Source organism: Camarhynchus parvulus, chromosome 22 (assembly GCF_901933205.1).
Source record: "Camarhynchus parvulus chromosome 22, STF_HiC, whole genome shotgun sequence".
Classification (NCBI taxonomy): domain Eukaryota; kingdom Metazoa; phylum Chordata; class Aves; order Passeriformes; family Thraupidae; genus Camarhynchus; species Camarhynchus parvulus.
Window position 1 is genome coordinate 528,387 of NC_044592.1, and position 17,976 is coordinate 546,362.

The following is a 17,976-nucleotide window of genomic DNA, read 5'->3' on the forward strand; positions in this document are numbered from 1 at the left end:
ATAAACCCCTTGGTGGTGCCTCACACCCCTGTTCTCCTGGAAACAGAGGCAGGGGGCACCTGGAATGCACTGGGGACAACTGGGCTTCCAGAGGCAGCAGCTGGGGTTCAGTTCCCACTGTTTGTGCTCCAAACCCCCACTGTTTGTGTTCTGTAAAATGGAACAACAACACTGACCTCCAGGAACAATTTTAAATGTATTTCCATGGAGTAAATCTTGATTTTCAGAGCACCTGATTGTGGATGCAACAGTTTAGTCAGAGAGAGAAAGAGAAAAGCCAGATAAACCTTCCCAGGAATTGTTCTGGGGAGTCTTGAGAAGGCTGAGAGAAAGAATTAAACCGATCTTGCAGCTGGTGTTCTGAACAGTTGTTTTCTCATGAGTTGTTTACCAGAGGGTGTTTTCTTAACTAGCCAGTGGTACTGGGGTGTTGATTAAATGACCAATCAGGTGCACCTGTATCAGAAGGGTGTATAAAAGAATGGGTTTCTGATAAACTCAGATTAGCCTGGAGACAGAGTTTATGTGTCACCTCACTGTGGTTCCTGACGCAGCAGTGACACCCGACCCTGTGTGAGGCACCTCCCCCTGCTGTCAGTCACTGTCAGTCACTGTCACGTGTCTTCACATTTCTCTTCACAGAGAAAAGCAAGGCACAATTCTTCTCAAGAATATTTCTGGGTTTCACATTCTCTGAACCTCAGAGAAAGGAAAAACAATTCTTATCATTTGCTGTGCCTGTGTTTGTGCAAACGAAGAATGCAATATGGACATTGTTTACCCACAGTGATGGTGTTTTGTTCCCTTGGCCTGTCAGGGCCAGGTGTGTGTGTGTGTGTGTGTGTGTGTGTGTGTGTGTCAGGACTGTCACTGACAGTCATGAGTTCTGTGCAGTGTGTGCAGAGTTGAGAGCTTGGCAGATCCAATTTAGATGTAATGTAATATAGTGTAATAGAGTATAGAATGTAATATAATAAAGTCATTAATTAGCCTTCTGATAAGATGGAGTCCTCCTCATCATTCCTCCCTGCCACAGGGATCCCTGCAAGTACCATGGTCAGGCAGGCAGTCACTGCCAATCACTGCCAGTCACTGCCAGCACTGCCAATCACTGCCAATCACTGCCATCACTGCCAATCACTGCCAATCACTGCCAATCACTGCCAATCACTGCCAGCACTGCCAATCACTGCCAATCACTGCAGACACTGCCAATCACTGCCAATCACTGCCAATCACTGCCAATCACTGCCATCACTGCAGACACTGCCAATCACTGCCAATCACTGCCAGTCACTGCCAGTCACTGCCAATCACTGCAGTCACTGCCAATCACTGCCAGTCACTGCCAGTCACTGCCAATCACTGCCATCATTGCCAATCACTGCGATCACTGTCAATCACTGCCATCATTGCCAATCACTGCCGGCACTGCCAATCACTGTCAATCACTGCCATCATTGCCAATCACTGTCAGTCACTGCCAGTCACTGCCAGTCACTGCCAATCACTGCCGGCACTGCCGGCACTGCCAATCACTGCCAATCACTGCCAATCACTGCCAGTCACTGCCAATCACTGCCAGTCACTGCCAGTCACTGCCAGTCACTGCCATCACTGCCAATCACTGCCAATCACTGCAGTCACTGCCAATCACTGCCAATCACTGCCAGTCACTGCCAATCACTGCCATCACTGCAGACACTGCCAATCACTGCCAATCACTGCCAGTCACTGCCAGTCACTGCCAGTCACTGCCAATCACTGCCAATCACTGCCATCACTGCCAGCACTGCCAATCACTGCCAATCACTGCCAATCACTGCCAATCACTGCCAGTCACTGCCAATCACTGTCATCACTGCCAATCACTGCCAATCACTGCCAGTCACTGCCAATCACTGCCATCACTGCAGACACTGCCAATCACTGCCATCACTGTCAGTCACTGCCAGTCGCTGCCAATCACTGCCAGCACTGCCAATCACTGCCAGTCACTGCCAATCACTGTCATCACTGCTAGTCACTGCCAATCACTGCCATCACTGTCATCACTGCCAATCACTGCCATCACTGTCAGTCACTGCCAATCACTGCCAATCACTGCCATCACTGCCAGCACTGCCGGCACTGCCAATCACTGCCAGTCACTGCCAGTCACTGCCAGTCATTGCCAATCACTGCCAGTCACTGCCAATCACTGCCAATCACTGCCAGTCACTGCAGACACTGCCAATCACTGCCAATCACTGCCATCACTGCCAATCACTGCCAATCACTGCAGACACTGCCAATCACTGCCAATCACTGCCAATCACTGCCAATCACTGCCATCACTGCCAATCACTGCCAATCACTGCCAATCACTGCCAGCACTGCCAATCACTGCCAATCACTGTCAGTCACTGCAGACACTGCCAATCACTGCCAATCACTGCCAATCACTGCCATCACTGCCAATCACTGCCAATCACTGCAGACACTGCCAATCACTGCCAATCACTGCCAATCACTGCCAGTCACTGCCAGTCACTGCCAGTCACTGCCAATCACTGCCATCACTGCCAATCACTGCAGACACTGCCAATCACTGCCAATCACTGCCAATCACTGCCAGTCACTGCCAGTCACTGCCAGTCACTGCCAATCACTGCCATCATTGCCAATCACTGCTGGCACTGCCAATCACTGCCAGTCACTGCCAGTCACTGCCAGTCACTGCCAATCACTGCCAATCACTGCAGTCACTGCCAATCACTGCCAGTCACTGCCAGTCACTGCCAATCACTGCATCACTGCCAATCACTGCCAGTCACTGCCAATCACTGCCGACACTGCCAATCACTGCCAATCACTGCCAGTCACTGCCAATCACTGCCAGTCACTGCCAATCACTGCCAATCACTGCCAATCACTGCCAGTCACTGCCAATCACTGCCAGTCACTGCCAGTCACTGCCAATCACTGCCATCATTGCCAATCACTGCCAATCACTGCCAGTCACTGCCAGTCACTGCCAGTCACTGCCAATCACTGCCATCATTGCCAATCACTGCCGGCACTGCCAATCACTGCCAATCACTGCCAATCACTGCCATCACTGCCAATCACTGCCAATCACTGCAGTCACTGCCAGTCACTGCCAATCACTGCCATCACTGCCAATCACTGCCATCACTGCAGACACTGCCAATCACTGCCAATCACTGCCAGTCACTGCCAGTCACTGCCAATCACTGCCAATCACTGCCAATCACTGCCATCACTGCCATCACTGCCAGCACTGCCGGCACTGCCATCACTGTCATCACTGCCAATCACTGCCATCACTGTCAGTCACTGCCAATCACTGCCAATCACTGCCAATCACTGCCAGCACTGCCAATCACTGCCAATCACTGCCAATCACTGCCAGTCACTGCCAGTCACTGCCAGTCACTGCCAATCACTGCCATCACTGCCAATCACTGCAGACACTGCCAATCACTGCCAATCACTGCCAATCACTGCCAGTCACTGCAGACACTGCCAATCACTGCCAATCACTGCCAATCACTGCCATCACTGCCAATCACTGCCAATCACTGCAGACACTGCCAATCACTGCCAATCACTGCCAATCACTGCCAGTCACTGCCAGTCACTGCCAGTCACTGCCAATCACTGCCATCACTGCCAATCACTGCAGACACTGCCAATCACTGCCAATCACTGCCAATCACTGCCAGTCACTGCCAGTCACTGCCAGTCACTGCCAATCACTGCCATCATTGCCAATCACTGCTGGCACTGCCAATCACTGCCAGTCACTGCCAGTCACTGCCAGTCACTGCCAATCACTGCCAATCACTGCAGTCACTGCCAATCACTGCCAGTCACTGCCAGTCACTGCCAATCACTGCCATCATTGCCAATCACTGCCGGCACTGCCAATCACTGCCAATCACTGCCAGTCACTGCCAATCACTGCCAGTCACTGCCAGTCACTGCCAATCACTGCCAATCACTGCAGTCACTGCCAATCACTGCCAGTCACTGCCAGTCACTGCCAATCACTGCCATCACTGCCATCACTGCCAATCACTGCCGGCACTGCCAATCACTGCCATCACTGCCGGCACTGCCGGCACTGCCAATCACTGCCAATCACTGCCAATCACTGCCAATCACTGCAGTCACTGCCAATCACTGCCAATCACTGCCAATCACTGCCATCACTGCCAATCACTGCCAATCACTGCAGTCACTGCCAATCACTGCCATCACTGCCAATCACTGCCATCACTGCCAGACACTGCCAATCACTGCCAATCACTGCCAATCACTGCCAGTCACTGCCAATCACTGCCAATCACTGCCAATCACTGTCATCACTGCCATCACTGCCAGCACTGCCGGCACTGCCATCACTGTCATCACTGCCAATCACTGCCATCACTGTCAGTCACTGCCAGTCACTGCCGGTCGCTGCCAATCACTGCCATCACTGCCAATCACTGTCATCACTGCTAGTCACTGCCAATCACTGCCATCACTGCCAGCACTGCCAGTCACTGCCATCACTGTCATCACTGCCAATCACTGCCATCACTGTCAGTCACTGCCAGTCACTGCCAATCACTGCCAATCACTGCCATCACTGCCAGCACTGCCGGCACTGCCAATCACTGCCAGTCACTGCAGTCACTGCCATCACTGTCAGTCACTGCCAATCACTGCCAGTCACTGCCAGTCACTGCCAGTCATTGCCAGTCATTGCCAATCACTGCCAATCACTGCCAGTCATTGCCAATCACTGCCAGTCACTGCAGTCACTGCCATCACTGCCAGTCATTGCCAATCACTGCCAGTCACTGCAGTCACTGCCAGTCCCTGCCATCACTGCCGTCACTGTCAATCACTGCCAATCACTGCCATCACTGCAGTCACTGCAGTCACTGCAGTCACTGCCATCACTGCAGTCACTGCCAGTCACTGTCATCACTGCCAATCACTGCCAATCACTACCAGTCACTGCCAATCACTGCCATCACTGCCAATCACTGCCATCACTGCCAATCACTGCCAGTCACTGTCAGTCACTGTCAGTCACTGTCAGTCACTGCCATCACTGTCAATCACTGCCATCAATGCCAATCACTACCAGCACTGTCAATCACTGCCAATCACTGCCAAACTCTACCAGCCACTGCCATCACTGCAGCCACTGACCCGTCGGAGCCCGGCCTGGAGGAAGCGCTGTCGGACGAGGTGGATGAGGTGGAGACCACAGAGGAGGCCACGGAGGTGACCGAGAGCCTCCTGAGGGTGGAGGACATGATGTAGGGCAGCACCACTGAGCCTGAGCGGCTCGGCTTCCTGTCCGTCAGCACTGGGGGCTGCAGGGAGGGAACACAGTGAGCAAACAGCAGATCTGCAGCAAGGCCGACTCTGCACTGGGGCCTGGCAGGCTGGGCCCAGCAGCAAGGCTGGCTCTGCACTGGGGCCCGGCAGGCTGGGCCCAGCAGCAAGGCTGGCTCTGCACTGGGGCCCGGCAGGCTGGGCCCAGCAGCAAGGCTGGCTCTGCACTGGGGCCTGGCAGGCTGGGCCCAGCAGCAAGGCTGGCTCTGCACTGGGGCCCGGCAGGCTGGGCCCAGGGCCTGAACCCGGGGACACAAGGGTTAACAACAGCAAGGGGCCTGCACTTGGGCCACAACCCCCAGCTTGGGGACAGAGCTGCTGGACACAAAAGGACCTGGGGGCACTGATGGACAAAGCTGGACATGAGCCCAGGTGTGCCCACAGGGCCAAAAAGGCCAAAGGCACCTGGGTGGGATCAGGAGCAGAGTGGCCAGCAGGAGCAGGGCAGGGACTGTCCCCTGGGCAATGGGACAGGCCCCACCTCAAGGGCTGTGTCCAGTTCTGGGCCCCCCAGTTCAGGAAGGACATGGAGGAGCTGGGGGCAATCCAGGGCAGGGAACAGAGCTCGGGAAGGGGCTGGAGCCTCAGGAGAGGCTGAGGGAGCTGGGAAGGGGCTCAGCCTGGAGCAAAGGAGGCTCAGGGGGCCCTTGTGGCTCTGCACAGCTCCTGCCAGGAGGGCACAGCCGGGGGGATTTGGGATCTTATCCCAGGGAACAGGGACAGGAGCAGAGGGAACGGCCTCAGGCTGGGCCAGGGCAGGGTCTGGGTGGGCACAGCAGGAATTTCCCCATGGAAAGGGGGCTCAGGGCCTGGCACTGCCCAGGGAGGGTTGGAGTGCCCATCCCCAGAGGTGGCACTCAGAGCTCTGGGCTGGGCACAGGGTGGGCACTGGGCACAGATGGGACTCCCTGGTCTCAAAGCTCTTTCCCAACTCTGATGATTCTGGGATTCTGTGACACCACCTCACACCCACCCATAGGTGGAAAAGGGGGAGTTGGGTTCCTCTGGGGCAAAACGTGGAAGAACCAGGTTCCCTCACCAGAGTTATGACCCCATACTGCTTCTCCACCTTCCTCCTGAGCTCCTTGAAGCAGGCTGTGAGCCTCTCGTGCAGCGGCTTCAGCTGCTCCGTCAGCTTCTCGCCGTGGATCCGGATCCCCTCCGCCAGGAGAGGCATCTGAGGCAGGGTGGGAGGAAGGAGCAGAATGAGCTGCAGGAGCACAAACCAGCCCTGCTGCTCCCCAGAGGGTGAGTTCAGCAGCTCAGATAAAATTAAAGGATTTAAATCAACGTGTTTTGTGTTTGCAGAGGGGAAGATAAACAGGGACACAGCAAGGGAGCTGAAGGGCTGCCTCAGAGCTGCTGCCAGCGAGGGAACTTCAGTGCTGCAGCTCCAGGTGTTGAACAAACATCAACATTTTCCCCAGGCCAGGCTGGATGGGATTTGGAGCAGCCTGGGATAGTGGAAGGTGTCCCTGCCCATGGCAGGATGGGCTTTAAGGTCCCTTCCCACCCAAACCATTCCAGGATTCCCTCTTCCCTCCCCAGTGCCTCCAGCTCTCCCAGTTCCATACCTGTATAGCAATTTGTTGCTTGAGCAGCTCAATTTTGTCTTGATCTTCAGGATGTTCTTGGAGATATTTCTCTGTGAAGAAGGCCTGGAAGCACAGAGAGAAGGTGACACAGGTGACACAGACACTGCTTCCTCAGCACCTCTGAAGATCCTTTAAGAGCAATTCACTGCCATTATTCCTCATATTAAACCCAAACTGTGCTGGCACCAAGCTGGGGGACAAAGAACCAGGGTTATTTCTTGGGAAGAGAGAACAAAGCCCACTTTTTATTTTAAAAAACTAATGTTTTTTTCCTAGTGAGACACATGGAAAAACAGTTACTGCATCAGAAAGGGTTTGCTCAGTCCTGATCCCCTTCTCACAAACCAGCATTGATTTGAATAACTGAGGTTCTACCACTTCTACTTCTCACTTAAATGTGAGTGACAGACCCAAAACCTCAAGTTCTGACTTCAAAAAGCCTCTTTCTTTTCCAGCAGTCAGTGCCCCACAGCACACAAGCACAGCTGCCCCAAGGACAGCAAAGCAGCTCCTGCTGCAATTTCCTTATTTCAGCCCCTAAATCCCTTGTTTTCACCTGGGGCTGGTTACAAAGATTCAGTAGAAATAAAGACCATGCTGGGATTTGGCCTCCCAGTTTCCTTCAACAAAGCACCTTTAGTCTCCATTTCTCCTGGGTTTACCTTTAATCAGCACAATCTGGTCTTGGTTTGAAGTTGAACAAACACAAATCCACTTTCCTGGACTGAAAACTTAAATTTGTGCCAATTCCCATGATGCATCCCATTAAAATGGATCCCAATTCCTGCTCAGAATATTTTTTTTCCTAGATAAACCCCCTAATAAGTTTTTCATTTGTTTCTCTGAGCTATTTCAGCCTCTGAGTATATTTTTTTTTACTTCTGTAAGACTGGACTGTGGTACAGGTTTATAGGGCTGGGGGTTTGATCCTGAACAGGATGGAGGTGAGCCTGGGAAAGGGCTGCTGGGTTGGTCCCAGAGGATTTTCCTTGAAAGTGCGTAATTATTGCAAGATGAAAGATGTTTAAAAACCCCAACTTTGGGTTTTGGCTACAATGAAACAATTAAAACTCAGATTTTAGCCGCCCACAAAAGCCAAATGTTCTGCACTGATCTGCAGCTGAAATAGGAAAATATGAACCAGAAATGAGTATTTCCAGATGTGCCTGCAGAGATTTTGTGTTTTCTAGTTTTAACTGCTTTCCCACTTCTGTAATGCTAAACTTGATGTCAACCTTAATTCATAAAATGGGAGGATTCAGGGCCAAATTCAGCCCTGGCAAAGCACCCAAACTCCTCTGGAATCAGCAGAGTCAGACCCCAGATCAATCAGCCCCTCTCCCAATTAACGTGTGCACCTCATTTCATGGGGCTGGGACACAGCTGAGGAGAATTAAATGTGTTTTACCACATTCCACCCCTTTGTGGAAACAAGCAGTGCATTCTGTGCTGGGCATTTCATCATTAGGTGGAGGGAATCAACAGCTTAAGTTAAACATTACAAAAAAGAACAACCTACACTGCTCAAGTGAAGTCAGCTGAGTAAACCTGCACAGGAAATGCTGCTTTTTTTCCTGAATCATTTGCTCTGTTGCAAGACTCCAAAGACACAGAGGCTGCTGGCAAGAGAAAGCCTCTTCTGCCTGCTCATTCCCTATTGATCCAGGGCAGAAAGGGCAGGTTTGGGCTTTTCTCTGCTACCTGGGCTGCCTGAGCACCTCTGTGCCCCACAAGGCAGGAGCAGGTTCTCATCCCACTGCAGAGGAGGCCCAGAAGGGATCAGAGCCCTGTGCAGCCTGGCCTTGGGCACTGCCAGGGATCCAGGGGCAGGCACAGCTGCTCTGGGAATTCCCTCCCAGGGAACAATTCTGCCCAATATCCCATCCATCCCTGCCCTCTGGCAGTGGAAGCCATTCCCTGTGTTCTGTCCCTCCATCCTTCCCCCCCAGGGAATTCTGGAATAATCTGTGTTGGAAGGGACCTTAAAAGTCCCCCAGTGCCACCCCTGCCATGGGCAGGGTCACCTCCCACTGTCCAGCCTGGCCTTGGGCACTGCCAGGGATCCAGGGGCAGCCACAGCTGCTCTGGGAATTCCAGCCCAGCCCCTCCCCACCCTCTCAGCCAGGAATTCCCAATTCCCAAAATCCCACCCATCCCTGCCCTCTGGCAGTGGCAGCCATTCCCTGTGTCCTGTCCCTCCATCCTTGTCCCCAGTCCCTCTCCAGCTCTCCTGGAGCCCCTTGAGGCCCTGGCAGGGGCTCTGAGCTCTCTGGAGCTTTCCCTGCTCCAGGTGGACAGCCCCAGGTGTCCCAGCCCTGCAGAGGGGCTCCATGGACGTGGCAGGACCTTCTCATAGTTGGTGTAGCCCCCCATGACCGCAGGGTCCACGATGCCACTGAGCAGCATGGACAGGGGGTGCACGGGCAGGCTGCGGTCCCAGGCCTGCTGCTGCACCACGTTGGTGATCCTCTCATTGGTCAGCTCCATGGTCTCTATGGCATTCTCCAGGGGGCTGATCTCCTCCTGAGGGACACATGAAATAGAATGAACTTTCTTTAGAGACACAGAATAAACCTTTCAAACCTTCATGCAATTTTAGGGAGAAATTCCTCCCTGTGAGGGTGGGCAGGGGCTGGGAGGGAATTCCCAGGGAGCTGTGGAAGTGTCCAAGGCCAGGCTGGAGCAGCCTGGGACAGTGGGAGGTGTCCCTGCCATGGCAGAGGGTGACACTGGATGATTTTAAGTAAATCCTAACCCAAACCATCCTGGGATTCCATGTTCTGTGGTCTATTCCTCTCCACTGAGTAAGAAACAAAATAATTTGCTTTTATCTGTGCCACATCCAGCAGTGGAAGGACTGGCACTCCCAAGTGTTCAAGGCTTTATCCCATGAGGGACTGAGGAGGAGGAGATGCACCCCATGGAGAGCTCACCGTTGTGACCTGTTTGACCTCAAACCACTTGAGGATGCCTGGAAAGGAATAAGCTGTCGTGTAGGTTGTCCTTTCTATCCACATGTTCTGTCAGAGAAGGAAAAAACGATATCTGAGGTGTAAGGCAAATATTGGCCTTGCAACTGAACTCGCTCCTGTGTGGAGTAAGCCTTCCACAAGGAGCTGGCAGAGCTCCACAGCCATGGCCACCTCCCCACAGCCATGGCCACCTCCCCACAGCCATGCCCACCTCCCCATGGCCATGGCCACCTCCCCATGGCCGTTCCCACCTCCCCACGGCCGTTCCCACCTCCCCACAGCCATGCCCACCTCCCCATGGCCATGGCCACCTCCCCACAGCCATGGCCACCTCCCCACAGCCGTGCCCACCTCCCCACAGCCATGGCCACCTCCCCATGGCTGTGCCCACCTCCCCACAGCCATGGCCACCTCCCCATGGCTGTGCCCACCTCCCCACAGCCATGGCCACCTCCCCACAGCTGTTCCCACCTCCCCACTGCCATGGCCACCTCCCCACTGCCGTGCCCACCTCCCCACGGCCATGCCCACCTCCCCACTGCCATGGCCACCTCCCCACTGCCATGGCCACCTCCCCACGGCCGTGCCCACCTCCCCACGGCCGTGCCCACCTCCCCCGCCATGCCACCTCCCAGCACGGCCACTGGCCGACCTCCCCACTGCCATGGCCACCTCCCCACGGCCATGGCCACCTCCCCACAGCCGTGCCCACCTCCCCACGGCCATGCCCACCTCCCCACTGCCATGGCCACCTCCCACTGCCATGGCCACCTCCCCACAGCCATGGCCACCTCCCCACGGCCGTGCCCACCTCCCCACTGCCATGCCCACCTCCCCACTGCCATGGCCACCTCCCCACGGCCATGGCCACCTCCCCACGGCTGTGCCCACCTCCCCACAGCCGTGCCCACCTCCCCACAGCCGTGCACACCTCCCCACGGCCGTGCCCACCTCCCCTCACTGGGCTCTGCTGAGCCTGGGCTCTCACAGCACCAATTTATGGATTCTGATGGATGCTGAATGCCCAAATCCAGCTGTGGAGCCCCTTGACATCACCCCCAGCTTCAAGCAGAGGCTGCAATGCCCATTGTGTCTCCTGCTTTTTCAATCCCAACCTCTATGGCCACAGGGAGGGGGAAAAGGTGACAGTTTGGTCAAAATGCCACCAAGAAACCAAACAAAAGACAAAGGACTCACAGCAAACTCGTTGTCTGGATCCTTCTCTCCCTTCCTGACAGGTCTGGAGTGAGTGAACTGCTGCACCTCGTTGGCTCTGTAGTAGCTGGGAAGAAGCAGAGTAAAAAGGTGATTTCCTCACCTCCCATCCCCCTCACTGAAATGTTCAAGCGTTTCCTCACAGTTTGTGGGGAGGAATTTACCCAATTTACACAAAATACCAAGGCACAGCACCTTGTGCCCAAGTTAGTGGGGAAAACACATACAAAATGTTGGGGGAAAAGAAAAATAAATTACTTTAAGATCTGTTCAGGAACAGGTTTATCTTTGTAATTAGGTGGCAGGTTCATCACAGGCTTCACAAGGAAGCACTGCACATCTGAGCAGCTCTGGTTAAGGATGAAAAACTAGGAACCCTTTTGAGAAACCAGGAGAGGGAGAGAAAAACCCTTCCTGTTTCCATTATCAGACTTTTCCACAAATCCCTGTGCCCTCATTAAGTATTTTTCTTCAAACCTGACTAATTCATCACAAGTCACAGGCATTATCTTGCATCTTGCAGTCTGAAGGCTCTTTATGAATTAAAAACCCAAAAGGAACAGGACTTTACAAACAATAATCCCAGAACGGTTAGAGTTGGAAAGGACCTTGAAATTCATGCAGTGCCACCCCTGCCATGGACAGGGACACCTTCCACTGCCCCAGGGTGCTCCAGCCTGGCCTTGGACACCTTGCAGGTGCTAAAATTCCCTGAAAGTGCTTGGGAGTCCTTGGCACCACTGATTTCTCCTTTGGGAGACAAGAAAAAGGGCAGGAGGCTCTGCAGGAGGTTCTGTGGCTGCAGCTGGCTCTTCTGCCACCCCACAGTTATTTATCAGAGGCTGCTGCTCCCTCCCTCCCAACCTTTAGATTCACGAAGCCAACTGGACAAAGGAATTGCTTCACACTCAGCTTTTGTACCTGGGAATAATGACAGACATTAAAAAGATCTTAGTAATTGTATCCCCAAGCACAACAGCCTATCATGTTCCTCCAAAATTCTGCTTTGAGGACTGTGCTGAGGCTTTACAGGAGCAAAAAGCTGGCTGGAAAAGCAAGGCTGAGCCAACCTGACCCCATGAGGAGATGGCTCCTGTGAATCCCCTGCTGTCTGAAGTGGCAGTGTATAGGAATGTGCTCCTTGTTGACAGAGTGACAAAATTATCTTGTGTTCCTTTAAAAAGGAAAAAAGCCTAAAAGTTTCTCTTCTGAATTAGCCAACAAGACACTTCATAGGACCTGGGGGACTTCACCTCAAACTTAAGGATAGCTAATTGGAAAGGAGCTAAAAGTCCCACCTAAGCAATTTATTGAAAAAGAAGAGAACAAAGGAACTAATTGCTTTTGTGAGGTGTTTTACCAGGAGCAAGAACCTCTTGCAGCTGGCTCGGTTTTTCTCTATAAAGAGTTTTGTTATTTTGCCTTTTATTAAAACTTTTTTGTTTCCAACACTACCACAGAAGCCATCCTGCTGATTTTATGCTTTCTGAGGTAGCTGAGCTATCCTGGGTGTGAAATAGATCTCCAAGAGCTCATGAGACCTGGCTGGAGGAGACCCAGGTTTCAGCAGTGTTTCAGTGGGGGGTAAGGCAGCCCCACACATCCTTCAGTCCACTGAGGCAGCTCTGAAGGGCATTTGGAGAGCCAGGGCAAAGTCACCCTGCCTGTGTGAGGAGCCAGCAGGCAGAGCTGAGCCCAGAAGCACAGAGCCAGGCTAGCTGAGGCTCTGAGCCCAGTGATGAGCTGTGTGCCCCAGCAGAGCTCCTGAGCCTGAGCTGAGCCCTGCTGAGCTGCCTGGGCTCAGCTGCTGGGACTGGGCTGCTCTGGGCTGCAGGGAACCCTGAGGCTCAGCACAGCTTACCTGGTGGCCCCAGCACATCCCTACCAAAAGAAGAACGAGGTGTTTTGTTGTAAAAGAGCAAAAACAGCCTAAAGAAATAAAAAAGAGCCTGAGGCAAAGGAGGTTAAAGGAGTCTGAAAGTAAAACCAAGCAGGAGCAGCAAGGTCTGCCTAAGACAACAGAGACCTGGGCACTCCTCGTGTCAGGAGGTGTTTGTGGGAGTGCAAGGAGATCCTGTCCCACATCCAAGCCCTGCAGCTGCTCCCTTCATCCCAGGGCTGTGCCAGAGCCCCGGAACCCAACACCCCCAAACCCTGGGGATGGCTCAGATCTGCCTCCAAACTCTGCAGCTCGGCTTCATCCCGAGCCAGGAACATCAGAACAAACACAAACAGATGCAGAGGAAGCAGCTGAAACAAAGCAGCAACAGAAGAGGCATTTTTGATACCAAGTTTGATCTTGAATGGATTTTAATTTCCTCTGTGGATTCAGTGCTTGGCAGGAGGATTGCACAGGAAGCATCTGCTATCACTGCCTGGGCTGGGCCTTTGTGCAGGGTTTGAGGGCCAAAATGGACCTTCAGATTCTCCAGCCTGGCCTGGTGAGCACAGGCTGCAGCCCAGGATTTGGTTTTCCTGGCGTGCATCCTCCAGGAGCCACTGACTGAAGTCACTGGCAGCAATCTGGAGCATCTCCACCGGCTCACACTCACAATTCAGAGGGTCTTCAGCCTGGTGGGGAGCTTGGGACACAGCTTGGAGTCCCACCAGCAGAGGGAAAAATAAGAATTAAAAATAGTAAGGGCTCTGCACCCAACAACTTTTAGTGACATAATCACTTCACACTTCTTACAAAGGGACTTTCAGGGCAAAGACACACAAACCCCAGCACTTCATAAATGCTAATGGACTTCAAGGAAGAAGGGAGTACCCTGCACTTTTCACAGGTGCATTTCCCATCTTTCACACAGAAGCACCCAACTGGGTCCCACCATGGCCAGAGCAGTCAGCACCACCTGAGTGAGAACACAGGAAACCCTCCCTGCAGCCTGCTCCTCACCCTGACAGCAACTTGTTGAACTCTGACAGCCTCTAAATCCACCCTTACAGCTCTGGATAGCCCCATTTTCACATTTTCATGCCCAGTGCCTGCCCCCACATCCCCCAGGAGCAAAAACCCCCTCACTTCCCATCACTGCTGTTCACCAGCTGTGCTGTTGTAGGGAACAGGGAGCTCTGGGTGTGCCAAGATGCCCCAAACCCAAAAGATACACTGTTTGGGGGAAGCCTTGATCTCCTCTGCTGGAGGGGCTGTGCTGGTCATCTTCTCAGCACTGGGGAACTGGGTCAGCAGCTTCAGGTTGAAATCCTCCCTGCGCTCGTACTCCTTGCCACGATAGATGAAAATCTTGTTCTGTGGGCAGGAAAAGAAAAAGGGAATTAAAATTCAGCAAAGCAGAGGGACAGCTTCCCAAGCACCCCCAGAGCTGGTTTGTGGGAAGGGTTGATCCCAGCTGGACAGAAGAGGTGAGGGAAGGAACACGGGCTGGAATGAGGGCACAGCAACTCCTGGGAGCCAGGCCCGGCAAGGGGAACCTCAGATTTGTCTAAAAAATCCATTGCTGCACAGAGAATCATCAAACAGGGCTGGAAAGGAGCTTTTAAAGCCACCTGCAATGAGCAGGGACACCCTCAAACAGGTGGGGCTGGCCACACAAACACATCCCAGAGTCACTGGGCTGCTCATACCTCCCAGCACCCCCAGCTTCAGCACAGGGATCTCAGCCAGGAGCTGATTTTTGTAACAGAATAAACGTGCCAGGAAATTCTTAACTGCAGGTCCTGCTAGCCCTGCTGTGAGTTCCCTGAGGGATGTCCCGGGCACAGGTGGGAGTTTCACCTCAGCCCCATTCCTGGCCACCACCACCCACAATGTCACCCCTGGCAGGTCTGCTCCACACACCCAACACCAGACCAAGGCCAATCACTGTCCACCTGGCAGTGTTTCAGGAAGGGACGGATTCCAAAACATGGCCTGGAGCTGAAGGCCCTCCATGCCATCTCCTCACACAGTTTTAACTTAACACTCTTCTCTTTTTTTGAGCTTGGCTTCCACTTCCTCCTTTCGAGAGCTTCAAACAGCTCCAGTCTGAGAAGGGAAAACGGCCCTGAATTTTAAATAACAGGAATATTTTCAGCCTTGCTGACCCTGGATCTGAGTCATTCCTGTCTTCCACACAGATCCAGCAGTGCTCAGCAGCTGGAATGAGAAGCACTTTTGCACTTGAATTCTTCTGTGTGGGACAAACTTTCCCTGTCCTGAAATAATCCCTGTCCTGAAAATTTGGTTGATTGAGGCTGAAAAGCAATGGGATAAATTCTTCACAGGCTGAACATTTCCTAACAGCAACAATCACATTTCAGAGGGAGCACAAACACAAAAGGTAAATTCTGCTTAAATCCATAGAAGAACTTATCAATCATCTAAAAATACCTATTCTAACACCCAGACTCCACTTGAGCTGGTAACACACAAAATTTCATCTCTGACTTGACTCTTTTTAGACACTGAAATGCTCTGAAACACTCCTGGGATTTAGATCTGTCAGTGCAACTGAAAGGAAAAGGAGTTTGGCACCAAATTTTCTCGGGAGCTCTGCAGAAGTTGTGACTTTCAGGGTCTCCAGCAGAGCAGAAGTTGAGTGGGGAAGGATCCTTACCCTGAGGAAAGAGGGAAAACCCTGTCCATAGTATCCAACAGCAAAGTACTCGGGCTGAGGTCTCATGGCCTTCATGATGTTCTCATAAAAAGTAGCTCTTTTTTTCTGGAAAAGAAAACAACACCACACTTTCACTTTGGAATGCTCCAGGACACATTCCCAGGGACAATCCCTGATCTCTGCCCTCAGAACACACTTCACAACTGCTTTTTGATGCAGTCCCTCATCCTCATCCATTTACTTGATTAAATATTTGCTTTGTCTGGGCCAGAACCAATTTCATTTCCTGCTCTGCAGACATGAGAACAATGCCATGGCTTTAGGATTCCAGAAGGAGATTTGAAATCCTTCACTGTGGGAAAACAAATGAAATACAAATATATTCTGAAAGGGAGAAGACACAAATGGTGACAAATGTCAGAGAACTGGCAGAAATAAAACTGGGCAGATGATTCTGCTGTGAAAGAACATAAAGACCATCTGGTTTCATCCTTAACCACTAAAAAGCAGAATTCTGAGCCAAGAAGATTCTCTAGCTCTGTGCTCATGCCCAGCACTTTTACCACAGAAATAACAAGGTGATGAGATTTATGGAGCCTGAAAATACACCCTGGTTGTTACTTCATTTGGTTAAGACCAAGAATTCTAAACATCTGCACATGCTATTATCATGCTAATTAGGAGGTGAAAAGACACTGAAAATATTTATTCTACTACTAACCTTCACAAAACCATGGGGTTAAGTTGGTTTGTTTGTCTTTAACATACATTTATTTTAGGTTTATCCTGCTTGAACAGTATTAACTGAAGCAGTCAGCAGCCTGCTGGATATGGAGGGAAAAGCCTCACCAGGAGATTGCCAAGTCCCTCGTAGTCAAAGACCTTGTTCTCATACATGTCAGCCAGCTCCTTGCTCAGCTGAATGGCTTTTTCCCACATCTCCACCGAGGGTGAGGACAGGCAGGAGGGGGAAGAAGAGCACAAGCAACATGAAAGACACAGTTAAAAGCCTTCATTAGCACAGATAGGTAAACAAAAATGCAGCTGATTTTAATTCAGGCACTACTTTCATGCTCTGCCAGGCTTCCCTCAGACTCTGCTGCGCAATTTTTTTTATTTTTTTTTTCAGGGATTATTACAGCCATACAGATCTTGTGATTTGGAGATCTGAGAGTGATTTACAAAGCCAGGTCTCCAGTGAGATCCTGACAGCACAAACTGAGGCACTGGGAGACGCAAGGACAGGTCTGAAGAGCAGAGAGAGAAGCCCAGGGGGTCTCCTCCTCCAGCAGCACTTGAACAGGGGCTCCTGGGGTTTGTCTCATCATGGGATCATGGAATTTGGGTGGAAAGGGACCTCAAAGCCCAGTGCCAACCCTGCCATGGGCAGGGACAACTCCCACTATGCCAGGGTGCTCCAGCCTGGCCTTGGACACTTCCAGGGATCCAGGGACAGCCACAGTTTCCCTGGGAATTCCATCCCAGCCCCTCCCAGGGAGGAATTCCTCCCCAAGATCCCATCTAAAATCCCTTATTTCAGCTCAAAGCCATTCAGCTCTGGCAGAACCCTCTCTCCAAGGTGCAGCTCCCAGGGTCAGAGCCAGCCAGGGAAGTCTCTCTCCCTGCAAGCCCAAAGCCTGACAGGAGCCCCTCCAGGGGAGGGAGGGAGGAGGGGAGGGAGGAAGGAAGGAGGGGAGGGAGGAAGGAAGGAAGGGAGAGAGGGAGGGAGGGAGGAAGGGAGAGAGGGAGGGAGGGAGGGAGGGAGGGAGGGAGGAAGGGAGGAAGGAAGGAGGGAGGGAGGAAGGAAGGGGAAGGAGGGAGGAAGGAAGGAAGGAAGGAAGGAAGGAAGGAAGGAAGGAAGGAAGGAAGGAAGGAAGGAAGGAAGGAAGGAAGGAAGGAAGGAAGGAAGGAAGGAAGGAAGGAAGGAAGGAAGGAAGGAAGGAAGGAAGGAAGGAAGGAAGGAAGGAAGGAAGGAAGGAAGGAAGGAAGGAAGGAAGGAAGGAAGGAAAACACCTGCCCTGCTCCCATCTACCCAGAATCTTGAACAGCTTCACCTTCCAGACACTCTCTGGCCAACACAGAAATAGGATTGAAATGTCTCCAGACAAGCAGGGGCCCTGCTGATGGCAGTGTTGGGGTCCCTGTCAAAACCCCAGCCCGGTGTGGAACCACATCTGCTTTTCCCTTTTAACCAACCCCTGCCTGCCCCAGCCACCGAGCCAAGAATTCACCAGT

At 52.4% G+C, this 17,976-nt stretch overlaps 1 protein-coding gene across 1 annotated transcript in view; it reads right to left on the minus strand.

The window, feature by feature from the left end:
- The window catches only part of DOCK5 (dedicator of cytokinesis 5), an 81,352-nt gene that overhangs the window by 7,877 nt on the left and 55,499 nt on the right, over positions 1-17,976 (minus strand). The window contains exons 39-48 of the mRNA XM_030964066.1: positions 16,591-16,680; positions 15,742-15,846; positions 14,294-14,435; positions 11,441-11,522; positions 11,165-11,249; positions 9,929-10,015; positions 9,342-9,518; positions 6,975-7,058; positions 6,440-6,577; positions 5,212-5,378 (exon numbers count right to left, since the gene is read on the minus strand). Coding sequence (XP_030819926.1) covers positions 5,212-5,378; positions 6,440-6,577; positions 6,975-7,058; positions 9,342-9,518; positions 9,929-10,015; positions 11,165-11,249; positions 11,441-11,522; positions 14,294-14,435; positions 15,742-15,846; positions 16,591-16,680 — 1,157 coding nt within the window. The remainder of the gene's footprint in view (positions 1-5,211; positions 5,379-6,439; positions 6,578-6,974; positions 7,059-9,341; positions 9,519-9,928; positions 10,016-11,164; positions 11,250-11,440; positions 11,523-14,293; positions 14,436-15,741; positions 15,847-16,590; positions 16,681-17,976) is intronic.